The sequence below is a fragment of the Necator americanus genome, chromosome I (assembly GCF_031761385.1).
Source record: "Necator americanus strain Aroian chromosome I, whole genome shotgun sequence".
NCBI classification, from domain to species: domain Eukaryota; kingdom Metazoa; phylum Nematoda; class Chromadorea; order Rhabditida; family Ancylostomatidae; genus Necator; species Necator americanus.
Window position 1 is genome coordinate 19,072,911 of NC_087371.1, and position 22,130 is coordinate 19,095,040.

Below are 22,130 nucleotides of genomic sequence, written 5' to 3' on the forward strand. Positions count from 1 at the left end.
TACACCAGCTCATCTCAGAGCTGACCAGAAAACTCAATACCACCCCACAATAAGATATTAATGGAACCATGAACCTACACGATGTCGCGGCGCTTCATTTTCTTCAGCCGCATTCTGATCGCTGCCAGGATCTCTCTTCTTGTTCAGTAAATCACCACCACGATGGTTAAGAAACGAACTGGTCAGCGAAGGAATATCGATGTGCGCAGATCGAAGACGACCACAACCGCATCTTAACACCAAACATAGTGAATAAATATTACAGAACATCCTTCGCTACATGCAAAAATGTCCGTTAAACAGATTATTCCTTGGAAGAATCTTGAAAATAAGAGTTAAAAAGGGGAAGTCTTTAGTAAAACCTCAGCACAAGACTAGCAGGTACTACAAATTGCAGAATGCTGTATTGTCAATCTGGTTCCATAATGGCCAGAATTGTGCGCAAAACTTTGTGCAAAGTAGCATTCCTCTAACACTATTAAAGGAAAAAGGAGAAATCCTATGAGGAAGTTGATATGCTCATAGTGTACGCCAAATATAAAGGAAGTAAAAATGGTGAATATCGTAACACAGCATCATAGATAATGGTTTTTATAACTAAAGACTAAAAAAATGCTGTAGATGATGGATGAGATCGGACTGGAAAAAGTATGAGCACATAACAAATAGAAACATACAGATAGTATCGAAGCGATCTTCGCTGCGTAAACGGAAATGGAGAACAATCTGACGGTATAGATGAATCAACAAATATGACGAGTAAGAAAGCATCGTAAATATTATATTATGTTTAATACTACTTAAGCAAGAATAGTTGAAATAAGAGAATGATTGACAGTCCAATACTCTAATAAAAAGTGAAGATAAGAGAAATTAGCAGATCTTGGAAGGAAAACGACAAGAAAAAGGTTGAAGGCTAAAAAAATAAGTTCTCACTTTTCAGGGTATTTATTGGTTGGAACAAATTTTGCGCATTCTCGCCGGGTAAAAGTCTCCGTGATCCAGTGAGCTCTGTTGAGTGACTGGAAATAAGAAAGAGTTAGTAACTCTATGACTAAAAGGAAAGAGTATTTTTGTGAACACCGAATATTTACCTAATGTATAAATATTTCACGATACATCTAATATTTTAAAGTTCGAGATTTCTGCCTTGAAGCGATTATTACGTTTCTTGGCTAGTTCGACCCGGTAGTGACCAATTAGAGGATCAAACTGGTTGATTAGATGTCAAAAACACAAACATATCTATTACCTATATTGATACAGTACTTTAAAGTGTTTTCAGAGATCCAAGAAATTCCTTACCAGATCGGACTCGGAAAATCGCATCTGACTAAACAAGGGCGGCAAGGGCGGAAATACTTCAGCGTGGGGCTCGCTGACCTTCCTCGAGTTTGCCTAAAAGGCGATTAGCTGTAAGCAGAACACATATTTCCAACGAATGCTTCCAGATTTTGGCAAAGTCACAAACCGTAGCCTACTTTCAGATGTCTGGAACTTCTAGTAACCGATTTTTCTGCGTATCAAGAAATGGAGGGGTGAGAGGCGAAGTGTAACTAACTGAATCATAGGCTACTAGTTTTCCCAAGTTGCTTATGTACAAGTTGCGTTCTGAGTTTAAAATAACAACAACATCTTCGGCGATGATCGAATCGTGCGATAAGCGCGGAGCGAAAACGGAAAAGATCAGGGTGCTAGACGGCACGCAGAACATCCGGAACCGGGAAGCAAAAACAATTACAGCTTTTCAGAACTAGTAAATTATTGTGTCCATGAAATAAATGGCATTTAGGACGACCAAAGTGTCTAATTTTGCAGCTTCTTCTGATAGGGTGAGGCATTCAAGTACAGTATCTTCCAAACAGTAGTCAGACGTTATAATTGAGATGATTGGTCAAAGAACATTCGATTCATTGGACACTTTTTCCTGGTATTAAAGAATTCCTACCGTAAACTTATGACGAAAACATAGGTGCATAACCTTGATAAATAAATGATCAGATTGAATTACAACCTTGATAAAAGATGAGCACTCGCTCACAGTTCGAGTTGCTGTGAGAAGAGTCCAAAATAACTTCCTATTTTGATCCAAAGTTCGTATCATCAGAAAGGTTGAACACAGAAAGGTTGGTTAACACAGTTAATTTTAAGCATATAATACAAAAGCTAACTGTAAGATTGATTTTTAATATACATTTGTGCAAAACAATGCTAAAGACCAATTATAAACATTTTAATTTAAAAGAAATGGAGAAAGCTGAAGACAATTTAGATATATATATATATATATAATAAAAAAATGAAGATGGCCCTTAACATTGCAAAAGCGCTTGCAGCACGTATCCACAAAACTCCAAATCCAAAAAACTGAATTAACTCATCAAAATCAAATCAAACACAATGTTATAATATTTTTCAGAAATTCGCAGTCAATTCAGTAAGAAACAATCCAGATGTTTTCAACGCCAGAACTCCCGAATGTAAAAAAAGTGAACCTTATCACAGAGTAGAACTCTGCAACACAGATCGCATTTTTCTTACTGCTGATCACCCCTTTTCAAAATTGGCGGCGAGGAACAGAAGAAGTAGTAAAAGCATAAAAACATTACAGTAGACTTGCAAGATTTTGATATTTATCGCAAAGATTGCGATCTTTCAAAAGCACTAGTGTTAGAAGCGACTTACGTATTTATTTATTTTGTTTTTGCAATAATATCGGAAGTAATATCGATAGCATGAGTGTGATTTTCCACAGTCTGACGATGTGATGGATTATTACATCGAATTAAATTACAATTCAGAAATTTTTTCAGTAGTTTTACAAGGGTGATGACCAAAATTCCGAGATTAAAAAAAATGCTGCTACCCAGTGTATTCTCCAAACGATAAGAGATGTTGCTGGTGGAAGTTGGGCTTCTCAATTATTTCAAAACAACTAATACGCAAATAAGAAGACAGCCACGAAACTGGATCAAAAACTTTTCCAACGAAAAGCAGTACGATATTAGACAGTTACAAACAGAATTCAACACTTTTCTGAATTTAAAAGGGCAAAGTTTCTGAAAAAGAATCGTACATTGATGTGGAAATAAATAATATAATAACAACATGATAATAAACAAATAATACAATAATACAATGTAGTATGTAAAATATAATATAAAGAGGCCAACTTATCGGGACTCTTTTTTTCCAAAGAGCAAGGAAATTGCGCTGTAAAGTAAGGTGTTGCTGCGTAATGCAGAAAAGAAGTGATATGCTTACGGTGTGTCTGAACAGCATGCAGTCTACGTCGAATTTTCTACAACCGTTAGACACAAAAACGGTGTTTGGAAATACAATAGATGCTTATCTCGTACGGTCTCTCATATGGTCGCCGCAGCACAGATCGACCCCGATACTTTCTGGGAAAATTTTGTCACAAAAGACTGACAAGACAAAAGATGAGGAAAATCCTGACTTTTTCAAAGAAATAGACCAGCAAATGAAGGTCAGGGACCAAATTTTTTTTTAAAGAAAAAGCGTCCGAAATCACAAAATTCGTTCAACACTTCAATTATAATCTTTTCCCATAGATTAACCATAGTACAAAGATCTTTCTGTAGTTATGATCACTGCTCGCAGATCAACTGGTAATGATGGCAAATCGCAAAATAATTGTATCCAAATCTGACTCGATGCAATGAAATCGCGCCGACCTAATCGTAGACAAATATTCAACGGATTATCTATCGCAATCAACAAAAGTATCGCCGCTCATGAAGTGGCCAAACAAAATAAGGTCTGTAATGGTAAACGGCTGTCTCAGCAAACATGGAGGTAAGATGGACCGGAAAATACGGCAAAACGAGAGGAGAAACTTGGAAATTGACCGTGAAAAGGTTACAAATGCCTCAGTCGCTGTAAATGAGCAGCGTCGCCGTACAAAAGCTTACATGGAACTAACAAATGCGTCACATTTATGATAAGCAAGTTTGTATGGAGATAGGTGAGGAATGGCACAAATACGTCGCAAAAAAACAAATAGTTTGCTCGAGTGTAACCGACGAGGTGGAACTGACACATACCTCACTTCCTTTCTCCCGTGCCGAATCCTGGGTTTCTGTGATCGCCAACATATCCCTCCAATCAGTAGAATGTACATTTGGGGGTGGAATAGCGTATCCGAGTAACGACCTAACACCTTTTCTTGGCCATACACCTCCCGTGAAGCTTCCTGGAAAATTTTGGGGATTAAAAAAACCACAATAATTTTGCGCAAATCCTAGAAGATATGCGCAGATCTGGATTGAGTAAGGTTCTTGACTGAGATTATCGCTCCTCAGCCAGTCAAGGGGAAAAGATCCAAAACAAAAACCTGATTGAAACGGGACTAATAGAAAAGTAGGCAAATCTAGTTGGGATTAAATAGATATCTGCGGAAAAGTTAAGAGATTTGCGGTGGCTTCTCTTTGAATAATTATGTACACACGTCTTATGCAACAAGAGCACAATCCATCTAATGTGAAGATGCTATTTCGCTGTTCTAAATAAAAGCACATCGAATATGACTTAAACAATCTGCAATAGAAAGCAGAAAACGTCCTTTAGTCGAATCGTATCTAGCAAAGTCAATTAGGGAAAAAATGCCGAAGTGCACCAGAATTTAACAGCAAGAAAAGAACAAATGAGACAATCATCATCAATAGTAAGATGTTAACATAGATACGATAGTCGGAACCGGTGCTCCGAATTTCTTCATTTTTGAACATTTGGCGAAGGGACCCCTTCACTTTTGGACGGTTGGAGAAGGGATCCTCAACTTCGAGCTGCACCCCTTGAGCTAGACCCTCTTCACATGAGAAAGGTCTGGGTCCTCTCTACGCACCTATGGATATTAATTTCGCGACATTTATATAGGCCTTCGAATTTATTTCACATGTGAGACCAAGTAGGAGGTTGAAAAAATTCACACACTCTCACTCTCTACCAGAGTTACGACGAAGCGTAAACATGGCTCCCTTGAACATTGTTACATTTTAGAAGACTGGTTTAGATTTGACAAAAAAAAAAAAAAAACTCCAGAGCAAAGGGGTGTGAGTTCATCAAGTAGTGAGAAGAAAATGGATGTTTGGAGGGAATTCTTACTGCCTTTTCCAGACGTCAGCCAAAAATTGCGGATAGTCCGAGTCAAGACATCCCACAAATAGAAAGGTTTCTTAACAAACATTCAAAGCTTGACAGTCCTTAGATGTAATTTTTGTTAAATATTTGATAGGAATAAATGCTGAGAGATAGCCAAGGATATCGAAAGAAGGTCAATGAATGAAGGAATAAAGGAGTACTAAAGGAGTGAAGGTGAAATCAAAGCAATATTTTTTTGTCGTACCTGGCGACGAGGGAGAGGACGAAAATGTCCGTGGAATCATATCCGACCTAGGGCATCTCAGTAAGCTCTGAGAAATGGAATGACTCGAGGCAATGCAGTCCAGTCAATACTAGCATGCAGTCAAATTTGCTTTCATAGAAATGCTCATTGATAAGAACAAGTGATTCAAGTGAATGAAAGAAATAGAAGGAAGTGGAAAACATGTTAGAAAAAGTCGAATGCTCATGTCTTTCTCAGGCAAAAAAAAAACAAATAATTTATTAATTATAATTAATTGATTACAATAACAAATAATTCTTCTAATTAAAGTAGATGAGATGAAAAGGTAGTCTACCAATCCCCAATTCGCCCTATCATGATTTATGAATCGGCGCGCCATGAACGGTGATCGGGAAGCTTCATTGCCAGGAAAGGAAGCTGTTTAGATGGATGGTTGGCTACTTTTGACCAATGATGTGCCATAACAAAGAACTTTACTCAGAAGTGGATATGATGTACCGGCGGAAGACATGTGGACGTCTTGCTCGGTCTTCTGAAGTAGTCGCAGAAAACCGTCTTCGCTTTCTCGGTCGCATTATGAGGATACCGAAGTGTTCAGGTTCTCTCGAGGATACTCCCAGATCCAAACTCGAGGAGGCCACCCGTACGTAGAGGAAAGTTCTGGACTGGAGTGGAGAAAGAAGACCCCAAGAAAGTTGGGATAGATTCTGTCCGAGCTCTAGCGGAAGATCGAACAGGATGGAATAAAATATGTTCAAGAACGACTCATCTCGAGGTTAAGTAAAGCAGAAAATATTAGTACTGTTACATTATACGACATTGTATCATTCATATTTGATTTTTTTTATTTTGTACGCAACACACGAAAGTAAGCTAGAAAGTTTGCTTGTGGACAGTAACTGCTAGCATTTCCACTGTTTTCGATTAAAGGCATCACTCCGCGAATCTGAGGTGGTACGAATTTCAGTTCGTATACGGGGTAGTAGATTATGGGGAGGGGGGTGATTCCGTCCATTTCTTCCTAATTGCCGTAAAAAACGACAAGGAAGATACGGCTTCGAGCGTTACGGCGCACTATTTTCTACGACGCGTTCGATTGGAGCGCGCCAGCCGTGTGCGGCGCCGCATCTTCAGGGCAGTTTTCTACGGCAATTAGGAAGAAATGGACGGAATCGCCCTCTTCTCCATAATCTACTATCCCTTATCGAACACCCCACCTGAAATCTGCACCACCTCAGATTCCTGGGGTGATGCCTTTAAACTTCACTTCTCAGGGACGGAGTAGCTATAAGTTCCAAAGTTTTTAGAAAAATCTCAGAGTTAGATAATGAAATCCATTATTTGCATAATTGAATGTCACTTTTACGTAATCTGCTAGCAACGTATGGAGCAATACAAGTTCATTTCACAGTACTTTCTCGCTTTTCTTTTCTAGTTAGTTGGATAATTACAGTGAACGTTCATGTAGAAATTTTAGGAGCCCTAATTTGCTTCGCTGGAGTGGTTGCAATTGTAATTTTGTCTCTGTACGACGAAAATGTCAATTAATCAACTACAGACTTTTAAAGAGATGTACTTTGATGCACACAAGTGATCCCATGAATTCGTTACTTCTTCCAACTTCCAATCTTTCTAAAATCGTACATTTGTGTTCAGTAGAGACGAAACCAGGATAACAACGGCTTCATCAGCAGAATGTATTAATTCAAAATTATCTGAATGTTTGCACAGTTTCGTAATTATTTCCAAAACCATCAGACTTCATATGCAACTTTTTCTATGGAGACGTCTAGATTCATGCATAGTTACATTATCAGCTATAGACCAGAATATTTGAGAACAACAAAGCATGGGAAAAGTGTTATTTCGGAAGGTACTCGAAGGATTCTTAGGTTAGCAATAATGTAGGAAAGTCATGTAGCCCAAAAAGACCTGAAAGATCGTACGTCGTTTTAGCAGCGAGAAGGTGGAATATATAGAGTCTTGCTTCTTCACAAATCGCGCACCGAAATTACTAGTTCGGCCCGTTTTTTATTTCCTAGTGAAATATCGCACCGTCACAAGTTGCCGTAGACGAATCAGTACGAAATTCTGGCTAGAAATTTCTGGATGAAGTGGATGGATGCAACGTACAAGGAATTCTCTGTTAAATTGAATAAGATATTCCTGCCTTGCAATTTGTCACTCTTTGAAAGATCTTTAACCATCAGAACTTTGATGTGAAAAAGGGTTATGGAACGCATGTGATCTATTGTTGAGCCTGCCCAAAGCTTCATCACCTTGATTACTAGCTTTTACTAAATTAGAACATATCCTGTACTAATCTAGTAAAAGTTAGTAATGGATATGGACGAGCCCTTTGGTACACTTCGGTTTACATAGTTTCGATTGCAATGCAGAAACAGACTAAAAGAGAACAGGAAAACACTGAGCTCTCATAGAATATTTAAGGGCGAAAATTGCAAAGCCTATGTATTTTTGCAGAAGAACAACGAAAATCACCAAGTATATCCTATAATAATTCTACAAATATCATTAACTACTAGTTACGAAAATGGCTGTACATTGGATACTTCACATAAGCTTAACCAACAAGTATTGCTCTAGTCCCAGATCATCTGAACAGTTTATACATCCAGCAGAGTACAAATCTGCGCAGAACTGCAGCTGTTAGTCAAGTGAAGACAAATCACTGACCACCAGCCAGTCGACAAAATGTGATGTCAAATCAAATAGAAACAGTCGGGTGCAGCGCCCAGCATACAGTCAGTCAACAATAAAAACATTGACATGATAGCCGCCTGATGACATTTAGCATTGATATGCGCTGATGCAAATATTCTCATCCGAGAAGAAAATAAAAACTTGAAAATGTCGTGAGGAGCAAATTGCTCTCAATAAATAAACTTTAACAGAACTTTTAATCCCTGCTGTAAGAGGCATCGAAAATCATCTCGCGTGAATGAAAACAATTTCTTCACTAAATAAAAGGAAAGGAAAATTAACCTTACCTATTCTCCTAAACCGTTGTTGTAATAATACCATGGTGGTATGTGTGAGTATACACCTGATACCTGAGAGCTAGCAAGAAAAAGCAATAATGAAGAAAACAGATGCGCCGGTAGTCACTATAGCACACAGCCCTGTCTTCATCACAAACATATCCTCATGCTCCGACCACTCCCTCTCGTAAAATCACGACCACACTAGTATAGAAGGCGCATTTGCACAATCGCAGCCAGACACTAATCGAGTCCTTGAAGCTGAGCGGATCCAGAAATAATGTTTGTGCAAGGGCGCTTGTAGCTTGACCAGCAGGTTAAGATAAACGTGGGGAAGTACGAGTTAACTATTTGTACTTTTTCTCTGAAACATAAAAAAGAACTAATATCCACAAAGTGCGATGGGCAAGTCTAGTGACGTTTCCTGAATTTCAAGGACACCTCATTGTCTACGTCTGCTGAGACGAACGGAAAGTTTGTTTTTGTTTGTACAAGAAAGAAAAAGGACTTCATTTAGCTCTTTCTCAATTCGGATGCTTCATTTAAACAGGTTTATAAAAGTGCATACTGCGTTCCAGTTGTTTTTATGCAAGAAAACTGTTTAGCGAACGAATTGTAGGAAAAAGGAAATGTGTGTGAACGTAGTGTATAAAACCCAAGGAAAGGAATTCACTGTAACATTAAAAGAAGTCTTACATACATATTTAAGGAGATCCCAAACTAACAGTCGAAATAAAGCTCAAGTTGACCATATAAATAGTTGGAAGAGATTATCAGAAAGAAAAATAAAGTCTACGTCTTATAAATCATGTAACAAAATCGTTTAGTTATCGTTCCGCTGATAAATCTTACACAAAAAAAAGATAAATTTCATTAGTGAAGTGGAGAGAACTTAATATAAGCTAAGGAAAAGAAGAAGAAAAAGGGATCATCGATTAGGCTTTAACAGACAGAAGACCACTCCAGGATTTATCATATGGAAAATGCAGAACAATTGCTGCGAGAATAAGAAAATAAAGGATTGAGGGAATACGAAAATTTCTCGGAGTTCTAGCAATCCTGCCCATCATCTTTGCTTGCTTTTACCATATTTAAAGCAATTAAAACTTGAAAAATGATTGTTTAAGGGAATGACAACATTTTATCCCATAACGAAGCCGAATCAAAAGATCATAGATCGAAACCATGGAATCCTATAATCATTGCTTTTAGTAATAATTACAATAACATATAATATATTTCATACAATATAATATATTTATTTATATATGATGTATAATATATTTTAATAATGTTTTTAATAAATAATCATTGCTCTGACATCAATCTAAAAAAAAAGCAAACAGAAGTTATCGTAATCAATTGACATTTTCCTACTTCTGCAGTGATCAACAATTAAAAAGGATTGGGTGTAATCTACCAATTAATCCTTTAATCCTGCCGGTGTTTTACAGTACGTTTATTGTTCACTCCAGCCACATTGTTTACAGACATTACTACAATCTTCTACATTAAACTAATCCATCAATGATCCACAGGAAATGATCCGTTAACGAAGACGCTACTACCAAACCCTTCAGAAAAAAAAAGAATTCAGTGTTTCCACCCACAGATTGGAATTCGTTTAATTAGTTGCAGGTTTAGTCCGCGAATAACTTCGATTCTAGATCTTAATGCAGCATTCCTAACCGAAGTCGACAAGGATGCACCGGTCGTCATATCATATGTGGTTAATATTGAATGAGTCGTTTCTACTTTTTAGCCTCTATTGAGTCACTCAATGTCGTGCACTAATTCAGCGGCGGTACACTCGATGTTGCGGAAACATGTGAACTTCCACATGAGCCTCCATACACACTAGGTCTAATTGACCGCATAATCAGATTACTACATTTACACTTTGAAACGTAACTCATTTTATCCTCAGTGACGAGACCCCAAGAAAAGCTTCAATTTCTGGGACAAAAAGAAGTTTAAAAGGATATCACTCAAAATCCGAACGACCTGGTACTCTAGCATTTTATGGAACTACTAATGTATACTCTAAACGGAGATGTCGTTTACCACTACCTCACCAATTTAATTCGATTATAGTATGGTCAAAAGCCGCAACAGTCGTCGAAAACTGAAGATCGGTGCAGTTGTGTAAGCGGGTGCGTAGAGGGGACCTTCGCTAGCACCACTTATCGCTGTATTCCACCTGTGATGAAGCTAGTGATGGTTCCACTTGGATGCCAACCGCTGCTCCACCGTGCCGCCTCGACCACAGTCGCCTACGCAACTGCGCAGAGCTTCAAGTTATTTTTACCCGACTATAAAGGAACTCTAACTGTCCATTTCGCAATACTGCACAAAAGCGCTCTGACCAAGTTCCGTCTATGATGATGTCAAACCCAATAGAAACTTTGGAGCAAAATAACCAATCAAAGATATTTTTCAGCCAACGAAGCCTGAAGGTACTGTTTCAAAAGAATGTTTTGTGCTGAAATGGGTTCAAAAACAACCCGTTTGCCAGCTAACAACGGAGATTCGGAAGTGATACATTTGAAATCAAGTGGTTCTAATGGTTTATATAAATATAGATATAAATATATATACTCGTACGGAAACGGCAATGAATACACTTCGGCGGCATAACTTTGACTCTTCTTCGAAGAAGCATGGACAACCAGAAATCATACTAGACCCGAATAATAACCACTGGTGCGATAAGGAGGAGCCTGACCCTTCTCAGGTTAAGGGGGTGTAGCTCATGGGGTGCAGCTCAAGCGATGAGGGTCCCTTCAACAACCACCCAAAAGTGAAGGGGCTCTGTCCCTAACCGCAGAAAAGCGAAGAGAGTTATTTTTCCAACCGTCCAGAAGTGAAGGGCGCCGGCTCCGACTATCACATGTAAGATAATAACATGGCAGTCTAAAAATTTGACAAAAACCATGCCTGCGACAGATGCATGTGGAGTTCATTACGGACGCTGAGCCAGTGAATAAACGGCTAACAGCTATGAAGAAAGTTCGGGAGGAAGCTAGTCACTCTCGTGTGACATTATCGTTAATAGAACACAATCTTTTACCATAAAACCTGAAGATTGGCGGAACCAAAAGATCCAATGAAAAATAGGGTAACGAAGCTTTTCTAACTTCAGAAAATGTCACAAAATAGGTAGAAGAGTCACTTTTACATGGAAGTTGTTGAGTGCACAGTTGGAATAGAAAATCAGGTTCGCAAGAAAGTAACAACTTTGATGGAAATGGGGTTCATAATTCGTTTTGAACAACGGAGAACTCTGCTTCTGTGATGTTTCTCGTGCTTATATGGATGTTCCAATTTCGAAAATATTAGAGGAAAAAAGTAATTAATTGCGAATCCGTCTTTTCTTTTTACATTTGTAAAGCCTGGAATGAAATGAAAATTGGAATTGAAATGAGGAAAGGAAAGGTGTGTACTACAAGGAAATCCAGTTGAATAACGTTAAACGTTGAATACGGGGTTACGGATTAAATCTGAGTTCACGCTGAAATTCTGGAGGTGATCTTTATCTGCCAAAAGATGAAATAAAGTAAGCAAGTGATGCTTAAAGACAGCATACCACGAATCTGACGTGGTGAAGTAATCTGAGGGAAAATCTAGAGTTAGATTTGTAAATTGTGGGATCAGGGGTGGTTCCCCTCATCTCTCCCTGATCGTCGTAAGAAACGGCTTGGAAGACGACGTTAGGGACGATTTCAGTTGTAACGCGCCGCATCCAAGTGCGGTCGTTCGAATCTTCTCACCAGCCTACTCAACTGAAATCAACAAAAAGGCTGCTGAGGGGACCGGAACGTGTGCATAGGGGAGCGTTCTAACGTACCTCGGAATAAACAAAGTGGTTTGCACGCCGTTTCTTAAGAACATCCAGGCAAAATGACCAGAACCACCTCTGATTCCGCGATCTACAACCCCATCTGTCTTTTCCCTCAACACCTCAGATTTTTGGTATGCTGCCTTTAAGAAAACCACAACGAAAAAGACAAACAACTTTATAATGACAATCTTGAGCTGAGAAGCAGCAGTTAAGCAAGCGAGACTTAATGTAGAAGAAGGGAGGCGGTAAGACCATATAAAAGATGAAAATTAAAAAGTGAGCATATAAAAAATGTCTCAGGAGAAAAACGAGTGAAGTGAAACTTCATAACATCCCTAGTAGTCGAAGAAGTCGTCAACAGTTCCAACTTCTCAGAGGATGAGACACGCAACACAAATAAATCGGTCTCAGTTATACTCCTGGACGTCAGATATTATCAACGTCAATGTGAGAAGGAATAAAAAAAAATAAAAATTCTGGAACACACCGGATCGACGTCTCCCCCGCCTTCTTCGTTTTTTGTGCTCAGGTTCTACGAAGACATCTTCGGACTGTTTATGTGATGGTCGACGTTCAGGCGGAAGGGGAGATAATGGGTCAAGCTGAAAAAAGGAAACTGCAAACATTCTAGAGAATTTGGGTCAATCATCCTTAAACAAAGACTTCTGACTACCCACAGCATATGTTAAACTTGCAGAGAGAAAAAAAATCAACAGGAAAGTGCGGATAAAACGGTCTGAGGAGAATGTTAAACAAAAAAAAAACATAGCAGAAGTGATGGGTTGGTTACGCGAGTATTGCAATTATTAGTCTTCGAAATTCCTTCCGAATATCGTATTACTTCTTAACATACTTTCTACCTGAACAAAATATATCGCATTATTTATGTTAACTAAGAAGAAAGGGGAGATTTAAAAGAAACGTTTTCATTTCGAGGAAAAAGGAGAAAACGAAAGCAGCAACCAGACTGGAGAAAACAGGAAGGATCATAAAGCTGAGGATAAAATGAGAAAAAAAAATAATGACACAGAGCCGAAGTAAAGTCAACTCACCACAAAAGTTTCCTCGAACACCTCATCATCGGGATGAAGAAGGTGGCGTTTTTCATGAAGATCTAGACGTCGCTTCATTATGGAGGGTAATCTAGCTCCTGAAGAAAAACACACATTTGTTACTAGTGGCGCAGAAATGCTATCCACAAAAAGAAAACTAAAATTCAAAAACAAAAACTCTTACTATCGTGTGTGTTCTCATTAGTGTCGTTGGATTTGGAAGTCGATTCCGGTGGTTCAGACAGCAAAAACCGGAACTTCACTTCGTACGTCGGAGAACACTAAAGGAAACATGAAAATAACCGAAATAGATGAAGTAGTCAGAATATGTCAATAGCCATAAAGGGATACAACACGAATACGAAAAAAAAAAACTAAAACGAGGTGATTAAGGGAAAGTGAAGGCGATAAAGAAGTTCCTAATGACTTCAGAGACTCGAGAAAGGCCTATTTCGGAAAAAAAAAAGTTTAAGCGGGGAAGTGAAGCGCATCCTCCTAGGACTAGAGAGTGAAAAATAACGAAAAGGAAAAGAGGGAAGAAATTTAAGATTTGAAAGAGATCCAGGTCGCGGATAACTCGTCCGCTCGCCCTCAGAGGACAACGATGCTGTCGTTGCGATGTCGACTGGGGCAGCTGGTGATCCGCGGCTCATTTGCACTGAGTGGACAGCTGCTCTCGGGTCAGGCCCCAGTTCCCAAGTCTCGAGCGGTGCTGAGGAACTGTTGTCATCAGGTAACTGGTGCAACGCTTTAGTTCAGTCTCATGTTGTTTATTCTTTTTAGACAGTAACGGGATCGAATTCGTTCCATTTTATTTGATCCATAACGTATTCTAAAGGTCTCCTTACTAATTATTTGGTCTATTCTGCTGTTTCTGTGAAGAGAATCCTCCATTTCCGTGCACAGCACATTTCTAAGCATCGTGTTCCGGTGTTTGTTGTGGAAGGCGAATATCCTAACTAGACCTTCCCTCGTTTTTTTTTTCTTCCTGCACCTCCTTTGTCTTGTGATAAAAGTGATGGATAAAATGATAAAAGTGTTGCTTTAAATTCCTTTCAATTCTATGCTCATCTTTTTTTTCAAGCAACTGCTGGCGATTTTTATACATTCACAAAATTCAAACCGCTGCATTTGTATATCTTCGCTCCATATCACACACGAGACAAAAAACGTCATAGTAGATGTTTAGAAGTTCAGCTTGCAGCATTCATTAAAGAGTTTGGAGGTCTTAAAGTTACGACAGTTCTCAAATATCTCTATTTTGCTCCGGAAAATGGAACTAGAAACTGCAGAAGGACAGGAGAGTTGAGTTGGAAACAGAGAGTCAGAAGGTGTTAGCTCCAAAATATTGGTAATCGATATTGGTAGCGGCGTCGTGTGAAGCGTTTCGGTTCTCGGCATTTTTGCAGCCATATGCGCCGTATGGAACACATTCATATTATCGAATTCGAAGGCAAAATTAAAGCTGAGTGCGACAAGTGCACAACTCCTACTATTTTTGAGAAAAGTGTGACTTCTCTTCCTACTTCTGTCCATCGGATTTCTCATACGTTTCGGCTCCTTATTTTTATTGGGATTTTCTAAGATCTAAATCCCTTGTCCCAGAGGTTGAAGCGTTGGAAAACGAAGCAGGCGGATCTCGCAGGTTCTGCAGGTTACCGCCAGAAAGGGAACGAACCGCGACGTATCGAATCGACTTGGGCTTGAGAGATCCAAATACCCTCTTCCTGCTTGAGCACATCCTCTCTTTACTCTCAGCTTTCCCGATGTTCAGCTTTAAACGAGTGATCCGGTCCGATCTGACGATTTTGGTTTATGGTGCAATAGTGCGTACGCGCGCTGGGTCCAACTCACAACGCTAAGCTGTCTATTTTATTTCCGTAGGCAAAAGTGGTTGTCGAACGCTGATTTTTTTTTTTCGAACACAAGTAGATCCGTGAGAACGACGGAAAATGGACACCTCGAACTGAAAACTCTCGCATGGTCCTATCTTTCTGCAAGATTTTACTTCGCTTAGTTATAAAGATAATCATGATAACAATGGAAGGAATCTGCAAGCTAAACGTCAGTCTTTCATCTCTCAATCTTTCAGATGATCCGGAGAAGTGTTTTTCTTCTGAAGATCATTTGAAGATGCGCATGTGAATAATAAAGGACTTAACAGGGAGGAGAGGGAGAAGAATGAGGATGAGCGTTTCGTTTCAAAACAAAAAGAAAAGCAACGTTCAACCATCATATCACCTAAATTTGCTGGATTTATCTGTTGAACAGGGTGAGTGTAGCGCAGTCGGCGGTTCAGTACCAACCAAGCCTTCCGCCTCTCCGAAGTCGATAAATTGGTGGCAGCCGTCTGGTACCAATTTATCGAATAGAAACACCGACTCGTCCTCGGCTGGCCCCCATGTGATTGTAGGGGCCAACACGCGTTCCAAAAATCCCAACGAATTACAGTAAAACGCGTTGGCGCATTCCAATTGGATTGATACTTTTATTTGTTGAACCTTTAAAATACATAGAAATCGTCCAACAAAGGCAATATTTCTTAAGGACAGAACAAACTTGATGGAATTTTTTATGAATAAAATATATATGTATAATACAAAATGTAACACCGTTGAATGGAGGACGAGTGAGGGAGGACCAGGGTCGCCTATTCACTTAATGGCATGAGAATGTCTCGCATTTCCTGGATTGTGCAACACTGCGCAACTCCCCTCAATAGCAGCGTCTTTTTTTGCAGAGAAATGACGAATAGTTCCGGAAATCTGATGAGTCACTGTTCTCGATGAGAAATACATCGTGTAAACTGATAGAAAGTCCCATCGACAATTCCGACGTTTCCCCAAGTAACTACGAAGAAAAAACAGTTTTCTACTTCATAGAAAATGGATGTTATAGTTCGAGAGCTAGTGGTCGCATTGCTCTTTCATTCCACCTCAAACACAGTGATGAGTGCAATCCTTGGTGACTTGAGGTACTGTGTTGACCTGGGTGACCCCGACGCGTCTACTGTAATTAGCAGACCCCCACTCTCTGAAGTATGGTTATTGTGTTGTGTTATACGCTCGTTGTTGTAGTAGCGAATCACTCCTACAAACCAAGAACGCCTACGGAATGCGTAAATAGCGCAACTGAACAACGACAACGATTAGAGTTTACTTGTCCAGAAGGGGGAATTTCTCTATCTTCACGATCCTTCAGCTCACACATAGCACCGTCTCACTTCTAGAGAAAGTACAATAGCATAAGTAGTAAAGTAGTGACAGCTTAAACACTTACGAAAATTTTTAATTTTTAAACTTATTTTTCAGCCGTGCTCCTAACGAAATAAACCAGGAGAATGTACAGTACTTGCATAACTTCAGGCAAAGCGATTTGGCGATTTTCTCTTCACATGAAAAGATTAGTTCTTCCTTATAAAGCGACGGATCAATTAAGAGCTCTTACTGGACTTCGACTGGAAAAACACCCTCCAATTCTTAGTGATCCATGTCCTCCCACGTTCTCGCATACCGATAATGTCTTTTTTTTGTCTTAACGAATGGATGACGGGGAAGGCGGAAGTAAATGTGATGACGCCAACATTGCTAATTTGGGGCTTTTTCATATTCTGCGTCTTTCAATCTCCGAATGCATGTGAAATGGAATCAGATTATTGGCTATGGCATAGTCAGGCATATATATATGTATATATAGGCACATATATATATGTATATATATATATATAAGAAAAGTGGAAAAAGAAATTTTATGGAAATAAAAAGGGGAATAAGGAGCTTTTAAGTTGCGCACTACCCGGGACTCTAAGGGAATGAATTGTTTCGGAGCTTAGGAATTAGAATTTGATTTGATGAAACCGAATCAAGAGAATCGGGAGTGAAGAAATTGAAAGAAGAACTAAACTAAGAGAAGAAACAAAGGAGAAACTGGCACAGGGTATTACTGGACGTTTCCAGAAAGTTCTCCAGAGTACACCTATTTGACTTACGGTTTTTCTATCAAAGCATCATGAATTCCGAAGAGAGGTGAATTCAATGCATCTGATTGAAATCTGCAAAAGCACACCTTAGAGCAAGTGTACTTTTGCAGATCTATAAATATTAGCAGATGTGTTGTTGTTGCTGGACGATTAAAAATTATTTGTCATCTTTCATCTTTGCGTAATTAATTCAGGATTACAGATGGGGAAGGGATACTGATAGGTATCCTTTTTTCATCCATATGTACAGTCTGCATAACATTTTAGGAAAGAAGGACAAGAAATAAACCCATCCCCTAGGAGCATGGAAATTTCAAGGGGAACAAAAAATAATTTAATTCTTTTGAATTTCAGGAGGAACTGCGAAACTGGAATGGTTTTCCAGATATAAATGTGTCAGGTTCTGTGGTAACCGGACACAGACAAGCTTGAATAATGAAAGATGCTTTGTTTTTCTGTGATAAGGAACGGAAAAAATGAAAAAAAAACGAGGAAGGATTGAGAAAATATAGATGGTGATCCACGATGATCATTTATCTTCATAAATTGTGCCTCATCTCTTTTCTCTACGGGAGTCGCCGTGGTGTATGAAGATCTAAACACTTCTAGGCACGTCGACCCACCAGATACATACCTTAGGACACACATCGAGCTGCTGCTGTGTTACCGCATTGATTACATTTGAAAAAAAAACAGAATAACTATCATATCCACAGAATAAACACATCCACTTGTTATTTGAAGAAACTTCCAATAAATCGCAAAAGATAAGCTTTATGTAAAAACGCATGAAAAGTTCTATATTTTTGCAGGTTCAAAACTGACCGCAGCTGAGACATATTATAGAAGAAATCGGAGCAAATCATAGGGCAAAGACTGCTTTCTGCTGTGTTGTGCGGACAGATAGCAAACCTAATTTGTTAGCGATTTACGAACTGCCAACAATCAAAGTAAGAAATGCAAGATACCGAAGTTGTAAGTTTAGCTGCAAAAAACAGAAAATCCTGTTGAGCTGGAAAACCAAGAGATGAAATCCTCCTACAACAAGTAGTTTTCTTGCTTATTTTGTAAGAAAGCAATTTCTAAGCTGGTAATGTCGGTCCTTCCTGGAGTTCAAACATGTCACTATATCTTTCAAAAATCCACTATTATCTTCTACTATTATCAATTTCAAAGACATCAAATTATTCACAATATTATGTAGATTACGAATATGTAACCGTCATTTCACTTTTCGAAAAATATGTCCACGTCAAAAATCATATATCCTTGGATCACAATTATCTCGGACTCAGCCTTTTTAATATGTACCCGCAGGTAATGTTTTCGGGAACTGTTTCCTTGCTAGGTTTTGAAAGTTCCAATTACATTCAATCGATAGAGCTCGCGCTCACGATTCTATTGATGATCTTATAATAAATCTATAGAGATCTTATAATAAAGATGAAATTGAGGCGAGTTACGAAAAAAAGACGAAAAAGGCGCGGATCCTACTGTATATTGAATAAGCCATGATGATTGGCGAGAGATGATTTAATAAAATAGAATGGCAACAATGGTCCGTGAAATTGAGAAATAGTTGATCACATGACGCCCATGGATAGGCTACGTAGAATAAGATGAAGAATACCCGAGCACTTTTCCTGGAACCTTGTAACCGGATTGCCGATGGTTCAGTTAAGGCGAAACTTTCAAACAACAATACTCTGCATGAACATTGAAAAACCGACGGTGAGTGACGGTGCGGCCACCGTCGCTTGCTCATAACTGCCTATAAAATGGAAACTTCAGGACAACTTATATACCATTAGATTCTTCTCTTTGAGATCTATACAAAAATCGACATATTGTTGAGAAAGGCGCAAAATGACGCCAAATATGCGCCAAAAAGCAATAATTGGAACCTAACATAGCCTAAGGTCATAGTTGAAAAAGTGTTCAGAGACTCAAACTTTCACATTTGGTCAGAACAGCAAGAAATAGTTGTAGGCGAGTACTTGAAATTGTTGATTTGTTATTTTTTAATCATTTTAATTGTTGTATGAAATAGCGGTTCGTCCTTACTTTGAATGCTTGTTGCAAGGAAAGAAGTTGTCAAAACAGTCTATAAAATCGCGGTTGAGCACAACTATTCCTGGGTTTTGCGAGATTTGTATTGTATACGGACATACGAACCCCGCTCGTAAACTCGAGTATCGCAAAGTTAGGAAGTCCCACTTTTCGTCTTTTTCCTTTCATTTCATCTCTACCTTGCACCTCCGTTAATCACCAGAACAGAGTTCAAATGGAAAGAACCTGAGTAGAAGGCTTAAAACAGATAATGTACATTAGTTTATAAGGTTTGTTTTCTTCTGAATAGAATTTCTCGCTCTATTATAACACCTTCTTTTCATAACTTTCCATAGAAAGGAAGAATATGAAACTTCCGATTAAATTTTATGCAACTATTTCAATACTATCCTTGATTTACAAAAAATTGAGTTCGCCACAGCATTTCGAGTTGAATGACATCGTTTCCAAAGCTATTCGAGATTTTTTTTTTCTGTCAGACTCAGCGGCCCGGCTATTTTCGCACCTCAACCAAGCCTGGCCTATTGCACCATTGGCAACTACAATGTTAGAAAGACAACATTTATATAGACGCCGCATACTTTTGCTTGGAGAAAGTTCTGAATTAATGTCTTGCAGATATTACGTAATGAAATCAAGGACTAAGATTAATCGAATTCTAGTGAAGATGAGACTGTTAATACTGTTACCTGATCTGACCGCTCCAGTTCAGCTGTCATTAATACGATCAAATTTAAACTATCTTATCCTTTGTTTTATATATGTAGTTCGAACAATGACTACTATCTTTTTATATAATTCATTGTTGTTGTTATTTCAAAATTGACTCCAACTACAACGAAAAAACGAGCTACCCAGATGGCACTAATAAATCCAACATGAGAGAATGAATATTAACATTTTGATAGTGATGTGAATTTATATTGTATATTGTAGTGAAGTGTTCATTTTTTTCCGTCCCATGTATACATTTGAATTTCTTGGGATAAAATGTGGAGTTGACATCCACACAATGTTTCCTTCCAATGCTACAGCAGTGAGTGCCAATGGTGCAATAGGTCAGGCTTGGTTGAGGTGCGAAAATAGCCGGGCCGCGGAGTCCGATAGAAAAAAAAATCTCGAATAGCTTTGGAAACGATGTCATTCAACTCGAAATGCTGTGGCGAACTCAATTTTTTGTAAATCAAGGATAGTATTGAAATAGTTGCATAAAATTTAATCGGAATTTTCATATTCTTCCTTTCTATGGAAAGTTATGAAAAGAAGGTGTTATAATAGGGCGAGAAATTCTATTCAGAAGAAAACAAACCTTATAAACTAATGTACATTATCTGTTTTAAGTCTTCTACTCAGGTTCTTTCCATTTGAACTCTGTTCTAGTGATTAACGGAGGTGCAAGGTAGAGATGAAATGAAAGGAAAAAGACGAAAAGTGGGACTTCCTAACTTTGCGATACTCGAGTTTACGAGCGGGGTTCGTATGTCCGTATACAATACAAATCTCGCAAAACCCAGGAATAGTTGTGCTCAACCGCGATTTTATAGACTGTTTTGACAACTTCTTTCCTTGCAACAAGCATTCAAAGTAAGGACGAACCGCTATTTCATACAACAATTAAAATGATTAAAAAATAACAAATCAACAATTTCAAGTACTCGCCTACAACTATTTCTTGCTGTTCTGACCAAATGTGAAAGTTTGAGTCTCTGAACACTTTTTCAACTATGACCTTAGGCTATGTTAGGTTCCAACTATTGCTTTTTGGCGCATATTTGGCGTCATTTTGCTCCCTCCTCAACAATATGTCGGTTCTTGTATAGATCTCAAAGGGAGGAATCTAATGATATAAAAGTTGTTCTGAAGTTTCCATTTTATAGGCAGTTATGAGCAAGCGACGGTGGCCGACGGTGCTGCACCGTCACTCACCGTCGGTTTTTCAGTGTTCATGCAGAGTATTTATTTGTTCTTGGGCGTTTTTTTTTTGTAGATTTTGGACGTAGAAGCAAAACTAGGTCTATACGGGAGAATAAAATTACCGAAACACAATACCACTAGATATCATAGAAGCTTTTGTAGTGTGAACCACAAGTTACTGACGGTGAACTTGAAAGATCCTGAAAGAAGAAAAAAATAAAGTTGGTTTCTTTCCGGTGTAATTTTGTATGATTTTTGTTTTTCTGTTTGCAATTAGCGGCAACTTTCACACTGATGAATCAAGAATTCAGAAGCTTTGTAATGTAGTTTGAAGAACAAGCAGAAGGTCAGTTCTTACTGGTTAATCTATTGTGACCATGAAAAATGGTAGGAGCAGATAAACAAAGTAGATGATTGAATAAAGAAACCAAGAAATGAATCAAACAATGTCAAAGGAGTTAATAGAAATATTCTAATTTCCTACACGGATAGTTTTCAACCCCAAACGAAGGAATTCCTGAGAATTCCCAGACAGCACTAGATCGAACCGAAGGCTTCTGAACTGAAGGCAAAGATTTTTATTCTTGAAGAAGCCAACGAAACTAACACACTCTCCCGTAGCAACCACGACACGCGCGGTCATCGGAATTTCATTGTCGAGCGAGCAAGAGGATTCCCTGTATGCGACCCTATGAATACATATAAGGACACTGCAATGACCGATAAGAGGAACGTGTTCGATTGCTAATGAGGAATGTAAGAAAAAGCGGTGCAGTCGGCAATAGCGCATTGAAATTCCCAAATAGGATTACTTCAACCGTCAGCCGATCGGAGACAAATGTTCTGGAAGGCCTTGATGCACGACGAAACCTGTCCGTAACTGTAGAAAAACCGTAGTAGACCG

General features: G+C 38.7%; 1 protein-coding gene across 5 annotated transcripts in view; it reads right to left on the bottom strand.

Moving 5' to 3' along the window:
- RB195_006167 (uncharacterized protein) overlaps positions 1-16,473 on the bottom strand; it is a gene marked incomplete at both ends in the record, with an annotated part of 28,337 nt that extends 11,864 nt beyond the window's left edge. For 3 of the 5 annotated variants that reach the window (XM_064179089.1, XM_064179087.1, XM_064179088.1), the window contains 8 exons: positions 79-232; positions 937-1,022; positions 1,306-1,398; positions 4,068-4,216; positions 12,699-12,813; positions 13,264-13,361; positions 13,448-13,460; positions 13,516-13,557. In XM_064179089.1, the coding sequence (XP_064036073.1) occupies positions 79-232; positions 937-1,022; positions 1,306-1,398; positions 4,068-4,216; positions 12,699-12,813; positions 13,264-13,361; positions 13,448-13,460; positions 13,516-13,557 (750 nt within the window). Of the gene's footprint in view, positions 1-78; positions 233-936; positions 1,023-1,305; positions 1,399-4,067; positions 4,217-12,622; positions 12,631-12,698; positions 12,814-13,263; positions 13,362-13,447; positions 13,558-16,422 lie in introns of those variants that run through there. The other 2 variants (XM_064179086.1, XM_064179090.1) reach the window with 2 other exon arrangements.
- Between the last annotated feature and the right edge of the window lie 5,657 nt (positions 16,474-22,130).